This window comes from Ambystoma mexicanum, chromosome 11, assembly GCF_040938575.1.
Source record: "Ambystoma mexicanum isolate Mex_15411 chromosome 11, UKY_AmexF1_1, whole genome shotgun sequence".
NCBI classification, from domain to species: domain Eukaryota; kingdom Metazoa; phylum Chordata; class Amphibia; order Caudata; family Ambystomatidae; genus Ambystoma; species Ambystoma mexicanum.
This window is the reverse complement of record NC_090934.1, coordinates 1,113,897,832-1,113,923,706: the sequence shown is the minus strand read 5'-3', so window position 1 is coordinate 1,113,923,706 and position 25,875 is coordinate 1,113,897,832. Positions and strand designations below refer to the sequence as shown.

Genomic DNA, 25,875 nt, shown 5'->3' with positions numbered 1-25,875 from the left:
ACAGTTAGAGCGCATCGTGAAGCAGGCAACAAGCGCTTACTCACGTGCTTCCAGGCGCTTCTATTCATCACACGGGCTCCATCTTCAACTCACTTCAGCCCGTCATCCGCCATCGCCGGAACCCTGCAAAACAAGAGACATCATTACTAAAGACTTTAAAAAGACATTTGAATGACTCAAAACTTACCGTTCGTGCAGTAAACGACGGACAGCAGTCCTCTGAAGTCAAGAGGCCTGCGCTACCTATCCAGTGAAGAAACTGGCTACAGCACCCTGCCCCGAGGCAGATGGAGAGCTCGGCATTCACTTACCTAAGGTGAGAGCGTTAACCTTTGGGGTCTACAGGAGAGGAGAAGAGGAAAGAGATAGGGACACCCCAATAACCCCAGTTCATTAACCCCATATTTTCTATCTGCAGACATCTTACTCTACACGTCAGGCATACAGTGCACAGAGGTCCAGCCCAAAGAGCCAACCGGGTGCTACACATCACCTTTGAAGATACGGTAGTCGCCCAGTCAAGACCGGCGCCTCTGCGAGAATCAGGTGAGCGTTACAGAACGCAAAGCCTACCGCAAAACTCTCGCCCAGGCGCTATGGAAACCTCGGATACTGACCCCCTAGCCCGGTTACTTGGGGAACTAAGGGCAGAAGTGCATGCAACTCGTCAGGAAACGAATGCTCTAAGAAGGGAACTAATTATTTCCAAGGAGAGAACAGACAATCTTGCTAGACAAGTGCTACAGTCACAAGCCGGACAGACCCCGTTACCCGCATCAGGGGCAAATCTTCCTTCAACATCCTCTATGAATCCAGTGCAGATCAACCTACCTGGGAATGTACCTCTGGCTCCGCCCGAGCGATTTTCTCGTGACCCAAAGAGGTTTGCAGTATTTATCAATCAGTGCCGGTTGCACTTCTTATGCCGGCCAGCAGCCTTTCCAACTGATCAAGCTAAAGTAGCTTTTGTACTTTCGTACCTTAGTGGCAATGCGGCAGACTGGTCGATCCCTCTAGTTCATCAAGATGATCCGGTTCTCCATGATTTTCAAGCCTTTCAGCTTAGTATGGAAAAACTGTTCGCAAGACATTCACAGGGACAGGCCTTGGACAATGAGCTTCTTTCGTTGCGACAGGGTAATCAAGACCTTTTGGCTTATATTGCATCTTTCAATAGACTAATAGTGGAAACTCAATGGCCTGAGGACAAAAGGATTACGCTGTTTTATAGAGGTCTACGTGGAGAGCTCAAAGACGTTTTAGCCCAAGTAGTGAATCCCCCACAAGACTGTTCGGATTACATAGACTTGGTCGTTCAAATAGATCACAGGCTGCAGAACAGGAAGGCCGATCGTTCCAAGTTTGATGCTCGAGTATTTTCCAAACCGCCAACTCCTTACAAAGGAGTAGACTCCGGGGAATCCATGCAAATAGGGGGTCTGAAAGGTCCTCTAACACAACGGGAGCGGGAAAGGAGGAAACAGTTGCAATTATGCCTATATTGCGGAAACTCAGGGCACTTTCTTCGAGACTGTCCGGTGAAACCTGCCAAGAAGGCAGTAGGAGCTGCAGTTACCAAAGTTACAAAATCTGAGCAGGGAAACGACCTCGCCCGACAAGAATAGAGGTCCTCTTGCCGAGCGTAAAAACCAGTTCCGTGACCTCGCATTTCGTGATACCTATGGTCCTCATTAGCCCTGATAATCCGGATCGATTACATGCAATTGAAGCTTACGTCGACAGCGGTGCCATCGGCAATTATGTGGATCATGAAATGGTTTTGAGGATGAATCTAACTCTTTGTCCCAAGGCTGTAAAGGACGTCATTACTACGGTGGATGGTACGGAGATAGCCTCCGGGCCAGTAACGCATACCACTCAAGAAGTGACGCTAGTAAGTCAAGATGGACACCATGAGAAGATTGTGTTCGATGTGATCAAGGGCCCTCAGTTTCAGATTATTCTAGGAATACCTTGGTTAGAGAAACACAATCCTCTGATCGATTGGCGAGCAAGAACGGTTCAGTTTCCAGAATGTGTCTCTACTTGTCACCCTCCACCTGGTGTTGCACTGGCCGCAATTTCTTCAGAGACTCCCCAGTTACCTCCCGAATACCTAGAATACCAAGATGTTTTCCGGAAGGATCAGGCTAACTCTCTACCTCCTCATAGGTCTTATGACTGCCAGATAGACCTGATACCTGGATCTACTCCTCCTTGTAGTAGAATTTATGCCCTCACCGAGCCTGAGAACCTTCACCTCCGACAATACCTGGATCAATACCTGGCAAATGGGTTTATTCGTCCTTCCAAGTCCCCTGCTTCTTCAGCTTTGTTCTTCGTTCCAAAAAAGGAAGGAGACCTTAGAACTTGTATCGATTATCGCTCCCTGAACCAGATCACCGTTAAGAATAGATATCCGTTACCTTTGATCCCTGAACTCCTGGACCAAGTCAGAAAAGCATGCATATATACAAAGCTGGATCTTAGAGGAGCTTACCACTTGGTACGAGTAAAAGAGGGCGATGAATGGAAGACGGCCTTCCGCACCAAGTATGGGCTATTTGAATATCAGGTCATGCCCTTCGGACTTTGCAATGCCCCGGCCGCCTTTCAATATTTTATGAACGATGTCCTCAGAGAGCTCATAGATGTATGTGTTGTTGTTTACATTGACGACATCCTCGTTTATTCTTCATCGGAATCTGAACATCGGAAACACGTGAAAATGGTCCTCGAAAGATTGCGTCAACACAAACTTTTCGCTAAGTTGGAAAAATGTGTTTTCAACGTGACTGAAGTTGAATTCTTGGGATTCATATTATCACCTGGCGGGGTGCGTATGGATTCAAAGAAGGTCGATGCAGTTCTCAAATGGCCATCACCATCCTCCGAAAAAGGTGTGCAAAGCATGTTAGGCTTCGCTAACTTTTACCGCAGGTTTATCCCCGAGTTCTCTCGAATAGTCCAGCCCATCACTGCCTTGTTAAAGAAAAACAAATGTTTTGAATGGTCTACCGAGGCGGAACAAGCTTTCCAGGATTTGAAGACTAAATTTATCTCTGCACCAATCTTAAAACACCCTCGCCCCGAACTCCCCTACATCGTGGAAACTGATGCTTCAAGCCTTGCCATGGGGGCAGTTCTATCACAAAAGGACCCGGTAACCAATCAGTTGCATCCCGTGGCATTTTGGTCCCGCAAATTCTCGCCTCCTGAAGTCAATTACACGATTACTGACAAGGAACTTCTGGCTATCAAGTCTGCCTTTAAGGCTTGGCGGCATTATCTGCTGGTGGCCCGACACACCGTTACTGTGATTACGGATCACCGAAACCTGCAATATTTGAAAACCGCAAAAGCCCAATCCTCTAGACAACTCCGTTGGGCATTATTCTTTGCCGAGTTTGACTTCATAATTACCTATCGACCAGGTACAAAGAACGGTAAAGCCGATGCCCTTTCTCGGATGGGAGTGGAAGAACACTTGATCAACCCTAAACCTGTACCAATCATTCCCGAACAAAGAATTCTGGGTGTAATCGCCACAGAATCCATAGAGGAAGTTAAGGATAAAGCCAGGCAACTTGTAACTCCAGCAGATATACAGAATTGGCATCTGCAGGGAAAGGACTTTGCAGTAAAGGACAACTTACTGTATTTCCAAGAACGATTATACCTACCCAGCACAGATTTACAGAAAAAAGTAATCTCTTGTTATCACGACTCTTTAATGGAAGGTCATCCCGGTATAGCCAAGACCTCAGAAAAGATCAAGCGCTACTTCTGGTGGCCGTCTTGGAAAAAAGATATCAGAGACTTTATAATGTCCTGTGGAGTATGCGCCCAAAACAAGAGTCAAAAGGAAAGACCAGCAGGCCTCTTACGCCCTATTGACATCCCACCTCGCCCTTGGCATACGCTTTCTATGGACTTCATCACTGATCTACCTCCATGCTCCGGATACAATACAATTCTAGTAATCGTGGACTTATTCTCCAAGATGGCGCATTTCATTCCGCTCAAAGGCTTGCCAACAGCAGCAACTCTGGCCCGAGAATTTCTCGAAAACATCGTCCGACTGCACGGTTTTCCTTCGGTTCTAATTTCGGATCGAGGTAGTCAATTTATTTCTCATTTTTGGCGAAGTTGCTGTCGGTCGGCTCAAATAGATGTGAGACTATCGACCAGTCACCACCCTCAGACCGACGGACAAACCGAGAGGACCAATCAAACTCTGGAACAGTATTTACGCTGCATGCTGCAACAAACTGAAAAAACTTGGAAAGATATCCTTTGGATAGCCGAGTATGCCTACAATAACTCTGTCCACTCGGGAACTGGGAAAACCCCGTTTTTTCTTTTGTACGGCAGTCACCCTCGAACCTCGGAGTTGGATCCCCTCCAAGATCTTGAAACACCAGCAGTAGACTACCTGCATTCTACAATCACCCAAGCCTTTAAGGAAGCTGTTTCTCACCTTCAAAGGGCTAAAGAACAATACAAGAAAGGAGCAGATCAACATCGGAAGGAAGCCCCTTACTATCAAGTAGGGGATCAAGTCTGGTTATCCACTAAATATCTATCTCTAAAAGGGCCACGCACATTCAACCCAAGATACCTTGGTCCCTATTCCATCACTACCATAGTAAACCCAGTAGCAGTCAAGTTGGACTTGCCCCCGCACATGAAGATACATCCGGTCTTCAACGTCTCTCTATTAAAACCCGTGCAACCTCAAACCCGACTAACCAAATCTCCAAAACCTATCCTAGTGGATGGAGAACTCGAGTTTGAAGTCAAAAGCATTCTGGACTCCAAGATCTCCAAATCTAAACTATTCTACCTAATTGACTGGAAAGGCTACGGCCCCCAAGAGAGATCCTGGGAACCTGCTGAATATGTCCACGCTCCTCGCCTAATCAAAAGATTTCACCGAACATTTCCTGACAAGCCAAAGCCCCCAGAGAAGCCCGGTTTGGGAGGGGCCTTGAGGGGGGGTACTGTCATGATCTCTGCTTCCAAAAGGTCAGGGTTTTCCCAACTCCCTAGGAAGCAGATCCATAACCCAGGTTCCGAGTGCCAACCAGTCCCAATTGGGACCTTTTGGACCCAGTCCTGGCGCCAGTGGCACCAGGCTCATAAATATGCCCAGTCCCAGCGCTGGAAGCGCCGGGCTCATAATGCTTGGGTGGACTTACCTGCAGCAGACCATGCTGCTTACTTGCCTGCCAGTTGAGCCTCTGATCCTCTTCTGTTTGGAACTACTTTTCCTGTTGGGTGGGGCTGGAGCCACTCCCTAGATTTAGAACACTGGAACTCTTCTGGAAGGCAGGAACTCTTTTCTTACCAGGAACTCTTTTCTTACTTAGGCGTGGCTGTGGAAGGAGACACCTAAGCACTACAGGAGGCTATTTAAACCACACCCGGTGGATGAATCTTGCTTTGCGTTATTCTGCACCCTCTGCAGCAGGACGCTCATCGTGTCTTCTGCATCCAGTCCTGGGCCTAAGGAAAAAGGCTTACCATCCTGAATCCAGTCTTCAGCAACTCCTATAAAGACAAGAAAGAACAGGTTAGCATTCCGGCATCTGAAAGGCAAAGGCTTACCATCCTGAATCCAGTCTTCAGCAACACCTATAAAGACAAGAAAGAACAGGTTAGCATTCCGGCATCGGAAAGGCAAAGGCTTACCTACTCTTCGTGCGCTCTGGAGGTCTTCATACTGCATTCCGGCATCTGAAAGACAAAAGCTTACCAACTCTTTGCACGCTCCGGAGGCCTTTGGCGCTGCATCCGCATCTGAAAGACAAAACAAGGTGCGTTTAAAGACATTGGGGAACTTTAATACTCACGTGCCATTACTCCTTTCCACATCTAATCCAGTGGGTATTCCGGCACCCTGCAGCCGCTCCGAACTCGTACCTGCAAAATAAAAAGACAGTTAGAGCGCATCGTGAAGCAGACAACAAGCGCTTACTCACGTGCTTCCAGGCGCTTCTATTCATCACACGGGCTCCATCTTCAACTCACTTCAGCCCGTCATCCGCCATCGCCGGAACCCTGCAAAACAAGAGACATCATTATTAAAGACTTTAAAAAGACATTTGAATGACTCGAAACTTACCGTTCGTGCAGTAAACGACGGACAGAAGTCCTCTGAAGTCAAGAGGCCTGCGCTACCTATCCAGTGAAGAAACTGGCTACAGCACCCTGCCCCGAGGCAGATGGAGAGCTCGGCATTCACTTACCTAAGGTGAGAGCGTTAACCTTTGGGGTCTACAGGAGAGGAGAAGAGGAAAGAGATAGGGACACCCCAATAACCCCCGTTCATTAACCCCATATTTTCTATCTGCAGACATCTTACTCTACACGTCAGGCATACAGTGCACAGAGGTCCAGCCCAAAGAGCCAACCGGGTGCTACACATCACCTTTGAAGATACGGTAGTCGCCCAGTCAAGACCGGCGCCTCTGCGAGAATCAGGTGAGCGTTACAGATACAACATGGTTGAGTTTATTTGAGTTGAGTTTGAGTTGATCAGTAAATTTGACCTAACCTCAAGCTATTGGCAAATAGCTCTGACAGACCATGCCAAGGAGAAAACTGCCTTTTCCACCCAGGAGGCTTCTACCAGTTTAAGGTTATGCCTTTTGGACTACAAAATGCACCTGCTACATTCCAAAGGCTGGTAAATCATGTTCTGAATGGGATGGAGGACTTCTGCAGGGCATGCTTGGATGACAGTGCTGTGTTCAGCCCCAGCATCTTGACCACCTAGGATATGTATTGCAGGCTCTCGAGCAGGCCCATCTGACCATAAAGGCAAGCAAATGTAAAATTGGTCAGTGTAAAGTGGTCTACCTTGGACATGAGGTAGGAGGAGCTGAAATAAGGCCATTGCTGGAGGGGTTACTTCCCCTTTGTCTAGTTTCTCATGTAACATTTTTTATGTTACCCTTTCTACGATGAATGGCTGGTAGTGGTTTACTTTTTCCTACCATTGTGTTTCTACTGCGGGATGTAATTGCAACTGCAGTAAAGCACCCATAGGTGCCCATTTCATCAAAACGGCCCGGTCTTCTTTTTTCACCATTTCTTGTTGGAAGGGTCCTTACTCGGCACGCCAAACCAGGTTTGGTTCTTTTGTTCGTTTTGTCTTTGGCGGGATTCACAAGTGAAGCCCACCTCTGGCTACAGCGTGTCTAGCAGGGCAGGAAGGGAGGGAGGAAGGTTCTCGAAAATCCCTGTGCTTAGTCTCCTTGGTTACTGGAATGCACCCAAGAAGATTGGCTGGAGGGCTGTCCTCTGAGGACAGCCACCCTGCTGTGTAAGTGACAACTAGGCTTCGAATGAATGGGAGAAACCTGCATAAAAGGCAAGGCTTTTTGCTTGGAAGGCAGAGCCGACCACTGGACGAAGAAATCCGAAGAAGAACTTGGAAGAGGTGCCTGCTGCAACTCCTCGACCGTTGGTTTGCCCGGTGAAGCCCTGCTGTAGTGCTGAAGCACCGAATTTTCCTCGACTAGACAAGACCTGCAGAAGGACCACTTCTCCCCTTGGGTTGGTGGGACCAATCGACCCCAAGACGAGCTCATCTGGAAATCCTCTCAGAGCGGACTGTACTTCCATTGCTGCTGCAGAAACCTAAGAGCCAAAGAGAGGAACACCAGAATCGAGTGTGTCGTCTTTAAGTCGGGCCTGAGCTCCAGGAAGATCCTCCGGAATCCCAGTATGTACGACTGACCAAGCCTGAGTCACCTCAACAGAGGGCTTGACCCCAGATGCGAGGAAAGTCCATAGTGGTATCCGAGTATCCGAGAACCGCGGTGTTATTTGCGAGAGACGAGAGGAGCTGAAACCACAAAGTGACGCTGAGCTGAAGTTTGCCCATTGCTGCCACAGACCTTCAATTCGTAGTGCAGGAGTCCCCAGACTTCTCCCTCTTGTCCCCACCACTGAGACCCAGGAGCAACAGGATCTGCAGACCTACACAGGAACAGAAGCCAGCTGGAACCAATTTCTTCTAACAAAAGGTGCTGTAAAACTAAGGGGACTTACCTCTTGTAGTGTAGCCTTAGTTATTCTCAGTTGAGACTTGTCTTGGTTGCTTTTGCAGAGTTGCTTGCAGCTTTGCTCCTCACAAGCCTCCCAGCTTGTGGCCCTACAGCGATACTATTTCTTCTACAAAGACTTCTAAAACATTTTGCAAGACTTTTACTTACCTGCAAGAAGTGCATCTGTTCACCTTTTGTTCAATTAACATTAGCTGGTCTGGCTCCCTGAAAGACTTACCTCTGACTTTGTGCTTTACCTTACTTCCAGGAAAGGGTTAATTTACTTTGCATTATGGGTTAAAAAGTACTTACCTGCTTCAGAATATTTGTGTAACCTTTGCTTTATTCCCAACCCCTTTTCTTTGACACCAACTCAGCATTGCCCTAAATGTACCAGTGATAATAATGTCCACAGTGTCCTACTTATTTAAGTCACCTCAGGGTGTAGGAACCATTTGTGCGACTGCCAAATGGGTACTTGCTGATTTAGAGAAACTAAAAGTGTGTATTTTGAAGTGTATTTTTGTGTTACTTATATATTGCTCCCTTCTGAAGAAGGCTTATTGAACTGACTGCAAAACCCTACTGCTCACATGGACCCATCTTGAGATAAGCCTGTATGCTCAGCCACACTACCAACCTGTGTAGTACAGACTTATACCAAAGGTTTGGTTCCTTTTGCCAGGAGGTCAAGGTTGCTGTAGTCTCCCAAAGGGTACTGCACACAATCTTGCCTAACACAGGGCGTGACCATTTTTTAAACTTATTACACAGTGGCCACATTTTCTCAGTTTGGTCACGGGGGTCAAGCATCTTTTAAACCTGCAATGGGTTTCCTGCACTGCGACGGTGTCCTGTCAATGGGGGACTGTAAGGGAGGCATGGTATCCCAAGTATGACACTGACACAATAGATTTCAAAACCTTTATTCAATTTGAGGGGTTTGGAAAAACTCCTTTGCCCTACAGCTAAAATGGGACTAGTCTCTACCATCAAAATAATAAAGCAAACAGTCCTAGTCAGTCTCTGTCAAATCAAAACCTAATGCCTGCCCCATCTATTATACAAAAAGTGTTTAAAGGAGAATATGTATGCAAAGGAAAATCAGCATTGTAGCAAAGAATCAATGTGACGGAGTCAGCTCTACTTCCCATGTTGGACAGCACAGAGGAAGGCGGTCTCCGCAGACAGGACAACACAGTCTGGCTCAGGTTTACAGAATAAAGGCACTTCCAAAAACGTGGATCGAGGCCCGCTTGGCCTCCAGCGTTATATCACTTCTTCGAGCTTTCACCAGTTCTTTCACAATTCAACAAAAAAGTTATTTGTTCCACAAAAAGTTCACAATTCCACAAAAGTTTCACAGTTCACCAAACAGTTCACATAGGTCTCCTTCGATCGGGCTCAGACCGTTCAATTCACTACACTTGCAAGGGTTCCCCTTAGCCAAGCTCAATTCACATTCTTTTAGGGGTGCCCTTCCCCTAATTTATCCCACTTTCAGTCTCCCTCGTTCAGATTCAAACTTTTTCCTGATTCACAACACTTGCAGGGTTTCCCTTCCCCAAGCTCAATTCACATTCTTTAGGGGTTCCCATCCCCTAATTTATCACACTCCTCCTGATGTCGAAGACTTTCGAATATACAAGGCTTTTGCTGTAGACCTCCGCAGGACCACTTCGACATTCCCTTTTGATCAGACTCTTGTATTGTTTGCCCCAGAGGTTCTTGGTTTGGGTAGTTCAGTGTCAGAAGCACCAAAGTTCAACCTTCACCTTATCACTGCCCCTTACCTTGTCGTTTTCTAACAAACGATTCCCCTTTTGGCAGACTTTCGAGCGGGCTACTTCCTTTCGCCGTACCACTCCACTACTCTGTATCGCAGGTCTTTCACCGTTTATCAGAAATGAAAAGTTCACAGGCCTGCCTGCCTTCCTTACTTCTCGTTCACACGTGTGCAGCCTGCAATCAGAGATATATTGTTGCACTTTCAATCTCTTCTAAACACACACCGAACTTTCATGTTGCTTGCCAACTCACCGGCTGTGTGCATGCCTTTCTTGTCTTTTCTGTTTCAGTTTGCGAGTCAAGGTTACTAGCACTGGCTTATCTCGCCTCCCCAACTCTGTTGTTCACCCGGGAGGGTCGCTGGCACCACAGAAACACAATGTAGTCTTCTTGTCTGGGATTTGGCCTTCACCACATATCTTCAACGGTTCTTCGGAGGCAACAACCTCATGCAGGGATTTCCTGGGTCTCTCTGCCCTTTGCTCTCATTCCTCTGCCTGTCGCTCTGCTATAGTAGGTTCACCTTTGCCCCAAGTTCTGCTCCTTCTCGTGTTCTACCTTGCTCAGAGTTTATCCATGTGGGGAGAGCTAATAGATGTCAGATGTATGTCGTAAAAGACAAGTGCCTGACTTTGCCTGACCCGATTAGCGGGACATGTCCAAAGTAATGTTTAAGGGTTTGCCTCTTTACTTTCAGTCGCTCTCTTCCTCAGCGTTGTGTTTGTGAAGAAAAGGGAAATAGGGGAATACCGCGTCTCACCATCGGTTGTCTCACTCCCACTCCCTGAAATCCCCTTGCCCAGGTGATCCTCCCGCACTTGTCCAACCCCAGGGTATGGATACAAAGGCGATGGCCATCCCTGGCCACCTGAGAAAGAGATCCACAGGGACTAGTAGGTGAGACACCCTTTGGTTTTTCACAGGGACGTATTTAAAATGAGTATTGACCGGCAGTGTATTTTATCCCCTGAAAGCAAGGGATAGAGAGAAAAGAGGAAGTAATTCTCAAATTGTAAAAATGTATTCCTCCGCCCGATCCCTACTATGCACCAGTCCCTGCAAGGGTGAAATCCTATGCTCCGGTCCACAGACTGTGCAGGACGATTGTGTAGGCTCTGTCAAAATATGCACTGAAAATCCAGAGACAGCCATTTTCTTTCGGTAATTATCTTAGAGGGAACTCCTACAACAACACAGATGGCGGAAAAGAAATGAGTACATGGACATGTGCAGACTGATAGGTACACAGACACACAAGATAGTGTGGCTGCAACGTCCATGTTGCCATCCTTCTACTTTGGACAAAACACTTTGTAATACTATGCACAAACCACTATAAGGAGGGCTATGTGAAAGATGAGTAAACCAATTCCCAAGCCGCAGAATAATACATGCACACACAAATACACAATTAGACATTACTGCAGAAAAAGCGGTGAAAAGTAGTGTCAATAATTAGCAAATCCCAATACCCCACAAATAATAAGTGGTGGAGACAAAAACTGCAAATTAGTTTAAAAGGCACAAGGCATTAAAGTACCAACAAAGCCTGTCTTAAGTTGCAGATAATGTACAGACTATCATGGCTAAGCAGGCATTTGGTCAGAATGGATGGGCCAGAGTCTATATATGCTCAATATCAGTTTTGAAACTATATTTTTGGTGATACTTACTTAAAAAGATTTTCCATGAGGTATCGGTAGTTAGGCTGACCACTGTCAGGCATAAAACAAACAGCAAATACAATAATGGCATTCAATCCATCACCATAATAACCTAAAACAAAAACAAAACACAAGATCAGTTAAAACAAAAACTATAGTCAAGGATATCCAGGTATAATTATTTTAAATGGTACAGGCTCACTGTATAATACTAGCTTTAGGTGAAACAGTTGCCCACCTAGAACCAAATCTCCAGGATGTATTACTTTATAGCCACATCTAGTAGGTATAACTCATCACGGGAAGAGTGGTAGCAATAACGATCTTTAAGGAGACTGCTGGTGCCAAGGGTTGACAAACTGTTCACAACGATTTTGGTCTACAGATCTTTAAACAGCCATACTCCTCAGTCATCATAATTTCTTTCATCCACATAGAACCCTGCACAGTCTTATGAGGTTCACCAGTATACCTCTACAGCAGTGGCTGGACAGCTCGGAAATAGGCATTTAAACTAAAAGAAATGTAAGCAACGATTGGCCAATATGAGCATCTGCTGTGGAATCTGAATCAAAACAACTGAGTTTGCAGAAAGACGGTTGTCACTGACGCATCTGCATCACATTTTTAACGACTGGAAAATGGCACCCCGAAATGCTGCTGTGTCCACTCTCCCATTGCCTGGGCCACTCTAGAAATGTGGACTCATTTAGAGTAGAGTGCCATCAATGATCATTGTTAGGGAGAATGTTCAGTTTCTGTGCTAATTCCCTTTAACCTGAGACCCTCAGCTCTTTTGCTAGAATCTGGGATCTTTTTGATTGTAACCTCCTGAGTGAGTGGTGCTTTTTGCCACTCGTGTGTTTTTCTCGGACTAGGATTTTCAACTGTTTAATGGAGTCTGGTAAACTCCATAGGCATCTGCTTTTTGCATAGTCACACAAAGCACCCTCTGTGCAGTGCCACTGAGAAGTCCCTTGGACCTCTCTTCATGTTTAATTACATTTTTCTTATGTGAACTACAGTTCCAAGAATAGTGTGAGAGCTTTTATCTTACTTACCTTTTCTTTTGTGGTTCCAGCACACACCACCCTATGTGGAGTGCTGGGGGGTTACATAGTAACTCCTTATCCCACTTCTCATATAAAACTTTGTATTACACCAACTAACTTGATTGGCTGGTGGCAGTGGTTACATTTTACTACCTTTTGTGCAGGGTACTTGCAGGCTGATTTCTCAATGTCCTCTGTCTTCTTTTTTCACCATTTATTTTTTGTTAGTTCCTTCTGGGCTTCTACTCTGTTGTTTAAACTAGGTTTAGGTCATTTGTGTGTTTTGCCTTTGGTGGGCTTCAGCCCCGAAGTCCAGCCATGCTCTAGTGTGTCTAGGAAGGCAGGAAGTGAGGGAGGAGCCTGAAACTTCACTGACCTTTGTTTGTAGGCATGCCTGGCCGAAAAGAAAAACAGGTCCAACTGGGCGTGTGGCTGTCCTAGAGGACGAACCCCCCTGTGTGATTGACAGCTGTAGGCCTGTGAAGGAATGGGATTGTGCATAAAAGGTGAGGTTTTGGGGACTGTCAGCGTCGACCACTGGAAGATCATATCAGACTAAGAGATGAGCAGAGAAGCCAGCAGCATCTTCCAGGACTGTGGAAGCACCTGCGAAGACTTGCAGATGTGCTGACCCCATTTTCGTTTTGACAGGGAAGATCCGTGCAGGACGACTTCCTCCCTTGGGCTGCTGGCACCAACTAGCCTCGAGACCTGCTTAATTTTGGCTCATCACTTGCTGCGACTTTCCTAGGCTGCAGAATCCCAATGCTCGGGGACCCCCCACCATTACCAAGTGCATCGTCTTCCAGAGAACGAATCCGGCCAAACCTTTGTGGGCACCTCCAAGGACCTGCAGAAGCAGGAATTCTTCGTCCAGAGCCGCCCTCACCAAGGTCCAGGACCGAGGGATTGAGGAAACTCCAACTGGAGCCATTCGTCCCTTTGGAGCTGAGAAAAAGGCGCCAAAACCACAAAGCGCTGCCGAATCATGTCAAATCCTTTGCTGCCTAGTCCCTCGCCAGAGTGCTTCCGCAGAAGCCTGCCAGAGGTCCTCCCTTTCGTCATCACGACCAAAGACCAGGAACAGTAACAGGGTTCTGCATCACTGCATCAGGAAGGCATCTTGTTGGAACCACTTTGTCAATTTTAAGGTACTGTGGGCCTTGGGGTATAACTACCTTTTGCCATCTGTAGTGCTCCCTGGCTTGGGAAGTACTATTTTAACCCCCCCTAGATTTGACCTTAACTCACATGTGCAGGCCTTCCAGCTAGCGCTCCATCAAGTGGGCTTCCCTTGATTTCCTGTGATTTTAGAACGCCTCCTTGTTTGATCTACAAAAAGCTGCATTAAACAGTCCCATTGACTTTGGCTGTCCTGGTTTCCTAAAGGCCCCTTTTCTGAACCCTGTTGGCTTTGGCAGTACTTGTTGCATTACAGGTTTTCATTGTTGACACCATTATTTCTTGGATAAAAGACTGCCTACATCCCTCTGGGGGAAACAAACTATTGAACCAGTGTGAAGTGTATTCTACTTTAACTCTAACCATTTTCCCTTCTTAACCCAATTTTGTAATGGTGAACAAAAATAAATGCTAATACTGACCTTGATTGATGTCACTGTGTGCTGGAACATGTTTAGCATAGAAAGAAATTACTCACCTGCAGTATTGATGCTTGTTTAAATGAAATGTATCTTCCATTGAATGTTACTAGTAATTGCTACTCTTTTAAAGAATCAAAACAAAACCAAAGAGATCCCATTTTTAAAACATTTCACAAAACAATGCCACAGAGATGAGGGAGTGGTGACGGGGAGTGTAGTTAGGGTCAAAAAGAAAAAAATTAACCGAGACAGAAAAAACAAACAATACGTTCCAATCATTAAGCATTAGAACACAAGAAGTTGCAATATATCGTATGTCACTTAAACCCTTTCTTTACGTAATTCTTCCTAACATTTGTGGCTGTATAACTTCGTCATCTTACATACACTGGTCACACTGTTATTATCATTGACCTTTGTTCATTCCAAATTAATAACTACTCCCTTCTTTAGAATTTTTATATTTTTTTTATTAGAAAGTTAGCTGTGCAGCTAATTAGTGCTTTATGGCGTTCCCCTCCATATAATCGCTTTTTTAGTTTTATTTTTTTATTTGTTCTTGGTTCAATTACAACATAACAGAACCTTTACAAAAGAATATAGAAACATTAGATCATATTTCTAAAAATGCAACACTAATATCCTCTTAGAAAAGTAAAACATTATTTCGATAAAACTTGGTAAAAGTTCTTTGAATAACACTCAATGTCGTACAGAAAGTATACAATTTCGTATTGGTTATTTGAACATAAAAAATTATCATGAGTGAAAACATAAATGAATATAGAGACATCAGCGTTGCACGAAGCACCTTGCATTTGTTATGCATGTTATGTACAGCTTAAAAATGTAACCAGAATGGCAAACTCAAGTTTATGTAGGCACAACTGTGATATGTAAATCAGTTTAACACTGCCTAATACTATCGTAGTAGTGTGTTTGGTTGACATTTCAATTACTGGTATACATCTCTAGTTCTTGAACTAATAATCTGCAGAATCTCACTAATGCATAAATTGGAGGTTTATAAGTGCCTTACATCATTCTGGCCCATAAGAATGTTAGACAGTCATCATAATTGATATTTACAAATTCCATAAGTAGTATGGTTCTCAGATGCTTAAAATGTGGACAGTATAGGATCAGATGCTTAAGGGTTTCGGTAGACTCTTTGTATAAGGGAAATCTACAATGCTTATTGATTACTCCGATCGGATTCACAGCCCAGTGCGAGATCCTTTCTCTAGTGTAATAGAGATTTAATTTGAACCATAAGTAAGCCTTTTGGGTATGGTTGCAAGGAAATAGCGTTATATGGTCATATCTGGGCATACGCTTCTTGGTGTATAGGTAAAATTCTTTGTGCAGTTTGTAGTTCCCTATTTGTTCGATAGTCTTGCACCAGTCCAGTTCAAATAGCTTTTTTTTGCATAATCTGGTCTAATATGTACATCGTCCACCGTGATGTTGGCTTCACTTAGAATATCCTCTAGTTTAGCTTGATATTGATTTAAGGATGACAAGGACATCGATTCGATAGTTGTCCTCATGTCCACAAATAGTGAATTAGACCGAGGGTAGATTATTTTTGTAAAGTTAGTAAGAAGCCTCCATTTCCAATGAGTGGATAATGCTATTAGACCTAGCTCATGTCTTAAAGCGTTAGGCAAAGACATTGGGAAGCACATGGCACTTTTCAGTAGAGAGCCTTGTAATTGATCTAAAGTTGGACCCATTTCACAAAGACATATATCCAGCGAATATAAGACCACACTTTCAATTTTTAAGGTTAGGAACTCGATAACAGGAGTTAGAGAGAATTTACAGTATTTCGCATGGATAATTTTTAATTGTGATATAAGTGGTCTGATCTTGTCTTTTAGTAACTCCGTCCACATTTTGATAGAGCTTTTCTCTGTTAAACAGTAGCCTAGGTTAATCGTATCTGCTATGCAGAGGATTGGAGTTCCCATGATTTGCCATTGAAATTTGCCGTTTTTTTTTTAACTCCAAATTTCATAACTGCCGTTTTGATGGGATCAGGTGTTAGATTGTGCTTTATTGTAAACTCATCAAATAGTCAGTTTCATTTGTAGGCCTGCCTGGGTACGGTCGAATATAATAATGTCATTGGCAAAGGCGATCCATTTGAGTAGGATGGTTCCAATTTTGACAGAGAACAAGTTTTTTCCATGCCAATTTTTGTCAAGGTCTGCGGGGTATAAGTTAAAGAAGGTTGCTGCAAGGTTACAACCTTGTTTCAAACCCAATCCAGTGCTAATCGGTTTTGTAGTCCTCGGTTGTGATTTTGATTTTATAGGAGGTATTAGTGTGTAATGCTATGAACCAGTACATTAGAGTTTTTGGTATTCCCATATCCATAAGTTTTGTCCATAGTATATTGCGGACTACATTGTCGAAAGCTGTTGACATATCGATGAGTGCAATGTAGACTGGATTAGCAGATACTTTTTTGATCCTGCGATGACAAGTGCAATTATCATGGCGTTCAAGGTGGTACTTATCCCTTTACGAAACCCTGTTTGATATTTTAAATATAGGGCATTCGTTTCAATGTATTTTTCTAGGTCATGGAGCAGAAGTATTGCAAAAAGTTTGGCCTCAGTCTCTATTAGGGCAATAGGGCGATAGTTCTGTGGAACAGAGGGATCGCCTTTTTTATATATTGGTATGATATTGGCACATAACCAGGAAGTTGGAATAACACCTAGGTTAATGATGGCTTGAAATTTGGTTTTTAGGATCAATGCCCATAAGTCAGGATCTGCTTTATACAAACAAGGAGGACCTGCTGATTTTGAGTAGTGCAGTTTAGAGATGGCCCGCTTGATATCTGTGACTGTCCAGTTTAGTCGAAGAATTTCGATGTATGGGAGAGAAAGAGGGAGCCGGTTTGAGAATTTATGAGGAAGCTGATATTTGTCTGTGATGTAAGTGGTCCACACGGATTCTGGTATAGAGTTTGGAGTTGGTGACAATATTTGTTTCTGGTTACTTTTGATATGGTACGTATGTCATGTTCCGTTATGGCACGGATGAGTTTGCAATTGGCTTCATTGTAGCTTGATATCCTTGCATGTTTTAAATTTTGTTTATATGAACCCAGAATCCGATTCTGCTGAGTTTGGTACATCACATGAGGTAACCCGATTTTCCTCAGCTGTCTTAATGCTTTGTTTTTTTTCCCGTTTCAGAGCTTTGCAAAGTGGATCGTAGGGATGTAGGTGAGTTGGCTTAGGCATTCTTTTGCTGAAAAATATTAGCGCCGCATGGATGAGTTCAGAATATATTTTCTCCCTTTCATCTGTCGAGATTCCCTTACAAGTACTACAGGGGGGCGTGGCTTACCAGCCATGGAATAGGACGTGCGGGCTCAAGCTGCTCCCATGATCCGACATTGATCCTTGAGAAAATGCACGTAATACCGGCCAAAACTGTCACCAGAATGGATGTGCGTGCGTGGGAACGTATACGCTACTAGACCCAAGAATATTTCAGCTTGCTGGGCAAGTATCGGCGAGATTGAGGAACCCGAGGAGCCTAGCTGAATGGATACATTGTATCCAAAATGGCGGCGAACAAAGGATGAGCGGCCGTAACTGCAGTACGGACAAAAGCGCATCGCGTATTGCTGCCCTGCCACTGAGAAGACGGGCCGATCCCCTGCTAGCGACCTGGAGGGAGAATTATACGCGAAGCAAACTATAAATGAGAGCGGAGACGAGGTAGCTTTCCTCGGCCACCAGCTGACTCGATGCGCGGCTCTTGCTGCCTGCAGGAAGCGAAACAAAAGCATCGGGGGCCTCAAATGGAAATGCGCGAGAAATGATGGACAAGATGGACACAATGTAGCAGCAGAGGACGTGAGGAGCACACTCAGACACTCAGATCAGTAGCTGGCGTGTTATGCGAGGAAGCCGAATGCACGGTGAGGCTCCGCGGCTCAGCCGAACGAACAGAACAGCTGCTGTGACACTGAGCTGGAAGTGGATGCGGCGGGCGCAGAGGAGGACTGAAGGCCCTGCAACCAGCATTGTGGATGCTGGCATAACACGGGGAGACCAGCGAACGGCAGCTTAAACAGGAGGCCCGTGAAGGACTGGCACACAACTGGAAGGGAAAACCTTTGTTCTGGAAGCGTGGGGCTCCCCGCAGGCCATAACTGGTACTTTGCACAGAACGAACGTGCGCCGCACTACAGCGAGTGGGACTCAGGGACCTAGAGCTCTTGGCCCCTGACGGAGCGCTAAATTGAGCATAATTAACAGGTCTGCGCGGAAGGGTGAAAGCGCAGTGATATGCCACATGGACTTTGGGATAGTGGCTCACAGGGTGTCTGATGCGAGGACCCCGCCTACGACAAGACCGAGAAGGTGAGCCAGCGAGAATATATGCGAGGGGCCGGGGGGTCATGGTGCACAGAACTGTTATGCTGGTAGGTGCTGCCCAGAGGTACACTGTGGGATGTGACAGTGCCTAAACGCAGCCGGCACCACGGTATATGGTGGTGCGCGGGGAAGACGGCTGAAGATATACCCAGCGGTGCACGTTCCAGCGGTGCACATTGCGCAGAGAGCCCAAAAGTCGGGGGCCAGCGATTTAAGGAGTTGCCCCTGCGATCAACAAAAGGAGCCAATACGTGGGAGAACACAACCCACTCCAGGAATAGCCCGGCGAACGTAAGCCGGTGCGGAGGCTCTCCTGGTCAACTTTCTTGGCCCTGGGTGTGAGTCGGAACAGAAGTGCGGAGCAGACACGTCGGGGACTAAGCGCCCACAGGCAAGATGGTGGGAAGAGGGACCATAACCAAGAGTAAGAATAAACAGTCCACTATGGAAACATTTGCCAAGACGCAGTTGTCTCCAGCGACCACGGCACTCAAGGGAGCGTCAGGACCGATGGAGAGCGCCATAACGATCGAAAACCACCAGATTTTGGCGGCTATCACGGAATTAAAAGATTCATGGGGGTTAGCGATGGCTGACCTGCGCATTTCCCTGGAGGCCAAGATAGATGCAGTGGGCATTGATGTCACCTTGCTGAGGCAAGATGTCAGGGCGTTGGCAGAGAGAACGAGCTGCTTGGAAAGTGCGGTGAAGACCAACACGGACACCAGTAGCAGCAATGCAAAGGAGGTCCACGTGCTAAAGCAACAGGTAGCTAACCTGGAGAATCGGGCGGAGGAAGCGGAAGGTAGAGCAAGGAGAAACAACATTCACGTCGTCGGACTCCCAGAGGGAGAGGAAGGCCAAGACCCCACAGACTACATCGAAAATTTACTCCTGCAAGAAATCGGGGCCGAAAAACTCTCGCAAGGCTTTACTGTGGAGCGGGCGCATAAGGCCCTCATGAGGAGGCCACAACTGGGGGCTCCCCCCGGGCCTATCATAGCAAAAATACTGAACTATAAGGATCGCGAGAAGATTTTGGAATACTTCCGCAAGGGTGGAACCATCGAGAGAGCGTCGTGCACCGTCACGGCGTATCCAGATTACACAATGCTGGTCCAAAGGCAGCGGTACAGCTACGTGGCGATCAAAAGAAGGCTACGTGCGATGGGGGATCAAATATATGCTGCTGTATCCCGCGAAGCTAAAAGTGATACATAAGAGCAAGATGTTTTTTTTCCACACGCCCGAAGAAGCGACGACCTGGCTAGACCTTCAGGGGTGCCCGGAACAGGAGGCGGATCAGGCGCAGAAGTAATACGATAAGTGGCTGGGATATTACACATGGCGGGGCATGATGTACATTGGGTATCCATTAGAATTATGAGCGAAGACTATGGCTGAGGGGTAGTAATGGGTACGGGTGGCACCTGAAGCAGATCCCATGGACTTGAGCGAACACAAGGACTTGAATATAGCAAAGAGGATAGACATATGTGGTAATTGTACAGTTAAGTGTGTTGAATTCTTAGCAAATAGGAGCGGCGGAATGCGAGCACCCTACCCCCCCATATTAGTCTTAGTAGGCTAGCCAGTAGGGCGGCCTTACCCCGCGGAGCATTGAGTACAGGCGGAAGCCAGAAAAGTGCTAGATGCGGGCAAGCCTGAGATCCAGGGATGGAGCTGGGCAACAGTTGGGGAGGGGGCTGGGGGGGTTGGGAGGGAAAATGGGGGGTGGGAGGTGTGGGGAGTTGGGTGTGGTTGGGAGGGAGAAGGGGAAGGGAGAAGGGGAAGGGGTGTGTGTAGTTGAGGGGAGTTTGAACTGGGATACGAGCCTAAACAGACAAAAACGGGTACAAACAGTCGATTGCATGGCAGAGGTGGGGGCGGAAAACATAACAAGCCATGGGGGACCTTAAAATGATTACGTGGAATGTTAGGGGTCTAAACAGTTATTTGAAGAGAAACAAGGGTATGCTATACTTGCGAAGACAAAAAATAGACATTGCGTTATTACAAGAGACCCATCTAACAAGTGAGAGACTGGGAATGATCAAAAAGAAATGGAAAGGAGTGGTGGTGGGCTCAACATACTCGGCTTATGCTAGAGGGGTCCTTATCTGGGTGGCCCCACATGTCCCTTTTCATGTGTTACAGGAAACTGCTGGAGCGGACGGGAGAATGGTAATACTCAGGGGCCTGGTAGAGAACAGAGAGATAAGTGTAATCAACACATATGCTCCCAATCAGAATACAGCGAGGTACTTCAGAACCCTGAGCGCTACCCTGGGAATGTGCATGGGAAGTGCGGTACTATGGGGTGGGGATTTTAACTGCGTACTAGACCCAAGGGTGGACAGATCAGACCAGAAGATGGAAACGGGTGTTACAAGCGCTGCTTAATGATTTTGACCTGACTGACGTATGGAGAGCGAAGCACCCCCAAGAAAGACAGTACTCGCATTACTCGGCCCCACAACAGTTGTCCACCAGATTAGACTATGTCTTTGCTACGTCAGGCCTAATAACGGAAGTGGTGCGGGTGGAATATAAAGCGAGAGTCCTGTCGGACCACTCGCCCTTGATTGTTACCTGGCAGTACTGCCCTCCAAGAGCAAGGATCCCAACGTGGAGGCTCCGAGCGGAAGCGCTTACGGATCCTGTGTTCAAGGAAGAGTTAAGGGAAGAGATCATAACCTACTTTGATGAGAACACGGGTAGTGTAGATTCAGCGTGCACATTGTGGGAGGCCTTTAAAGTAGTGTTGAGGGGCGTGGCCATAGCGAAGTCCCACAGGCTGCAAGGCGGTATCCTGGCTGATTTACGGGAGGCTGAGAGGGACTTGGAAAAAACACAAAGAGAGGAGGGCGATACTGGTCCGAATGCGGAGCGGATACTTCAACTTCAACAATTGTGTGGAGAGCACTGGGACAGGTTGTGTAAACTGAATTATAGGAAATACATAGAGAGGCAGCACGCGGGTGGTGACAAAACAGGACGGCTTTTAGCGTGGTTATATAAGAGCGAAACCCCTAGACCCACCATCAGGGCGATAACAAGGGAGGACAGTAGTGTAGTGGACACCCAGGAGGGAGTTAATCGGGAATTTGCCAAATATTACAGAGAACTATATGGGGATGTTGAAGCGGAGAATCAAGAGAGGATAAAAGAAACACTCGAAGATATAGGCCTACCCAGGATAAGTGCTGAAGAGAGAGAAGAGCTGGATGCACCAATCACTTTAGAAGAATTAGAGGCGGTGGTGAGACAATTGCCTACTAGTAAAACCCCAGGGGCGGACGGGTTTCCGAGTGAGTTTTATAAAGCATACATGGTAGAGGTGCTCCCTCCCATGCTGAATATGCTAAATGAGGCATTTGAGGCGGGACAGCTGCCGGAGTCGCTAAGGGAAGCAATTATAATTCCGCTCCCTAAACCAAATAAGCCTGGGCACAGTTGCGGCTCCTACAGACCACTATCAATGCTGAATCAAGACAGCAAGATATTAACAGCCGTGTTGGCAAGCAGACTGCGAAGAGTCATAGATAAACTCATACACCCGGACCCGACAGGCTATGTTCCAAACAGAAACATAACTCATAATCACAGACGACTCCACCGAGTCCTTGAATGGGCGGGGCGGAATGAAGGTGATATGGCAGTAGTGTCCTTGGATGCGGTAAAGGCTTTCGATTCTGTAGGTGGCCATGGTTGCTGTCGACGTTAGAGGAATATGGGATGGGACCAGGATATGTCAGATGGGCAAAGATGTTATACAGTGCACCGCTCGCTAGAGTTAGGACGGGTGCAGTTATTTCAGAGAGATGGCGGTTAAGCAGAGGTACTAGACAAGGATGCCCATGGTCCCCTATGTTATACATATTGGCACTGGAACCGTTGGCTATATACCTCAGACAGCAGTATGACACCATAGGCATTGAAGTGGGTGGGGAGCGACACTTAATCTCTTTATATGCAGATGACATGTTATTGTATCTGAAGCATCCCGAGGAGAACCTCCAGTATATTTTAGAGGTTATGGATCGGTACGCAGAGCTGTCTGGAATAGCTGTGAACCCTCAGAAGTCCGTAATTTTCCCGTTGGGTAACTATAGGGGACTCCTTGCAGAGCAGTTGCCGGTATTGCAAGCCCCTTGGGCGGTTGACACCTTTCGATACCTTGGGATAGACGTGTATCATACGGTTGAACAAGAACATAAGCACAATACGGAGGTAGCTGTGGGAAAGATAGAGCACAGTATGCAATTTTGGGGAAAGCTGCCGCTAGCTATGATGGGGCGTAGTGCAATGCTTAAGATGGTGGTCCTGCCCAGACTCTTGCATTATTTTGGGAACATTCCATACCTCATACCTGGGAAGTTTTTTGCCAAACTGAATAGCATATGCAGGGACTTTTTGTGGCAGGGGACTAGATGCAGGATGGCATTGTGGAAACTGCAAAACTCTTATGAAAAAGGGGGGATACGACTCCCCAACTATGAGGCCTACTACGTGGCGGGCCAACTGCAGTATGTTGCTAAATGGCTCTCGGATGAAAGTACCTCCGAAACCGAATTGTTTAGAGCAGACTGTGTCCCATTTTATTTAAAGGAAGTGATCTGGTTGTCCGAAACGGATATGCAAGGGCGCCCCAATATGTTGATACTAGGGTGGAGGATCTGGCGCCGCGCGTGCAGGATGATGGAAACCTCAGCTCCGCGCTCCCTGCAGATGCCGCTGGTGGCACTGGCCACTGGAGATGAGCAACTGCGGAAGAGGATTAGAAGCCACTGGGAGCCAGTGGGTCTGGTAACGATTGGAGATGTATGGCGGGAGGGATCCATCATAAGTTTTGAGGAGTTGGGCGAGGAAACAGGTTTACACGCAGGCCAATACATTACATATCATAGACTGGCACGCGAAATTAAAATGATTTGGCCTGAAATTGTCCTCGAAGCAGAGCCGGATGGTATCGTAGACGCTATATATGACATAACAGAGGGAGGGCATGAGATCTCAAGGTTGTATGATATGCTGATGCTTAGGATAGGTAAAGAAACAATGCAACTTCGATTAGATTGGGAAACTGAGGTGGGAGCTCCAATGGAGGATGGGATGTGGGAGCGGGCTTTGTGGTATCATCAGAAGGTGTCGAGAAACGCTAGGTTGAAACAGATACAATTATATATTACGCATAGAGCGTACATGACACCCCTGAGGATATCAAGGTTTAAAAATGCAGGTAGACAAGCATGTCCCAAGTGTGATGAAGAACAGGCTGACATGACACATGTTTTGGTCCTGCCCTGTGGTTGGGCGCTTCTGGGGCGAGATAGCGGCGAGACTGGCAGATAAAGGAGTTGCACTGGTTGTAGAGTCAGCTTGGGCCTGCCTATTGGGGGGGTTCCCTAGATCGCAGAAACTGAAGCATGTAAACAAATTGAAAGACTTGGCATATGTGCTAGCCAAGAGAAGGATTGCCATGGGGTGGAAAACCGGTCATAAACCGCAGGTGGAGATATGGTGGAAGGAATTGCAAAAGTGGGCGGAGGCAGAGACAATGGTATGGCAGGAGTTCAGTATAAGGGGAGGGGAAGAAGAGATGGGAACCCTGCGGGCTTGGAAATCACTGATAGCGGAATTGTTTGGAACGATGCCAGACCTGGCGGGTTCCAATGGAGAACGGACCCCACCGCGCAGCGTGAACACAGAGTGAACAGACTTGATGGGCTCGTAGAGGGGGGTGGGTTTTGGGGAGCGGAGGCCAAATTGTATAATGAACACATTCGAAACTGTATTACGCATCTTGTATTATATATTTGGTCTGTATTGTTTTGTTGGTTGAAATATAATAAAAAACGTTTTAAAAAAAAAAAGTACTACAGTTGACAATACTTGAGGCTACATGTTTAACAAATTGCTTACATAAGCCTTGGCTCCATCTAAGCGAAGTCTGCGGCCGGTCTATTTCCACCAACACAGTGGAGAGATCAACTGCAAGAAGAGGACAGAGGAGATTCACCTTGCTCACCATTTGTGCATGGTCCCCATACGGCATCTGGTTGATTGTTAGCGGGCATGATATATTAAAAGCAGATGTGTGGCAAATATGAAATCGATCGTAGAAGACTTTAAGTCTCTTGACCAAGTGGACCATTGGAAGGTCTGATTAGCTGTAATAATGTCTAGTTCCCAGTCACTGAGAAAATTCCTCAATGCCATACTTCTAAGCTTGGATAGGGCATTTCTTTTAGTGCCTCTTAACTCATCATTTTTCCTGCAATCACAGTTGAAATCGCCTCCTACTATTATTTCAGCATATTGGTATTCTTGAGTTGTGAGTTCTAAGCAGTTAACTGTGTTGATCATGTCTTCTATTTTGGTGTGTGCTGGATTCCAGTAAATCGTGATTATAATGAGGTGGCAATATTTATTGGTGTTAGTATTCAGTAATATCCCTAGCAGGTTGTCAGCTTTCCAAATTATTTTTGACTTGAGCATCAAGGCATTATCTACGGCTATCGCCACTCCTCCAGATGGACGTCCAAGAGAGGATCGAATGGCCGGAATGGAGTATGTGGTGTAGTCAGGCAACATGAGAGTAGTAGTTTTCATGGTTTATTGTATCATCAGAATTGCTGGGCGATAATAGAGTTTTTGTAGTCAGCTACGATCTAAGACCAGATTCATTGGATTTCAGAATTGCGTTGAGCATTGGAGCTAGCCAAGGTAAACTCTGGGAATTGCCCATTTTATCAGTAATTCGTTAATGGCCCCATTTTCATCGTCATTAGAGTTCATTGCCAAGGGTAACTGCGGCGGTAGAGTAACATCATAAGAACATTTATGTTGGATGAAGTTCTTTGCTTCCATTTCGTTTTCAATAGAGCTCAAGGTGAGACCTTCATCTTTAATTCCGTCTCTATTGAACCATAAGAATTTTTTAACAGCTTCCGAGTTCATGTAACACACCGCGCGGTAGTTATTTTCCATTGATAGTGAGACTCTAAGAATATCTTCCGATATGGACATTCGTAGTTGAGGAATTTGTGTAAACAGTGCTAGAAGAAAAGCTCGATTGATTCTGTTTTTTCCAAGTAGTTCACAGTTGCCTTCAAATCCTAGGAGATGTAATTTTTCAATTTGAATTTCTTGTTTTGTATCAAGAGATTGATCCAAAGGTCTGGAGGTAGTTGTGTTAGACTGATTCTGGTTTTCCGAGCATGTCAAGGTTGAGGTCGATAGGTTGTTGCCTACTTCAACTTTCATAAGACCTTCGTGAAGTTCTTTCCGCAGAAGTT

At 46.1% G+C, this 25,875-nt stretch overlaps 1 protein-coding gene across 7 annotated transcripts in view; it reads right to left on the bottom strand.

Annotated features, from left to right (window-relative positions):
* BNIP2 (BCL2 interacting protein 2) overlaps window positions 1–25,875 on the bottom strand; it is a 646,636-nt gene that overhangs the window by 320,988 nt on the left and 299,773 nt on the right. For all 7 annotated transcript variants that reach the window (XM_069624423.1, XM_069624425.1, XM_069624427.1 and 4 more), the window contains one exon: window positions 11,519–11,621. In XM_069624423.1, the coding sequence (XP_069480524.1) occupies window positions 11,519–11,621 (103 nt within the window). The remainder of the gene's footprint in view (window positions 1–11,518; window positions 11,622–25,875) is intronic.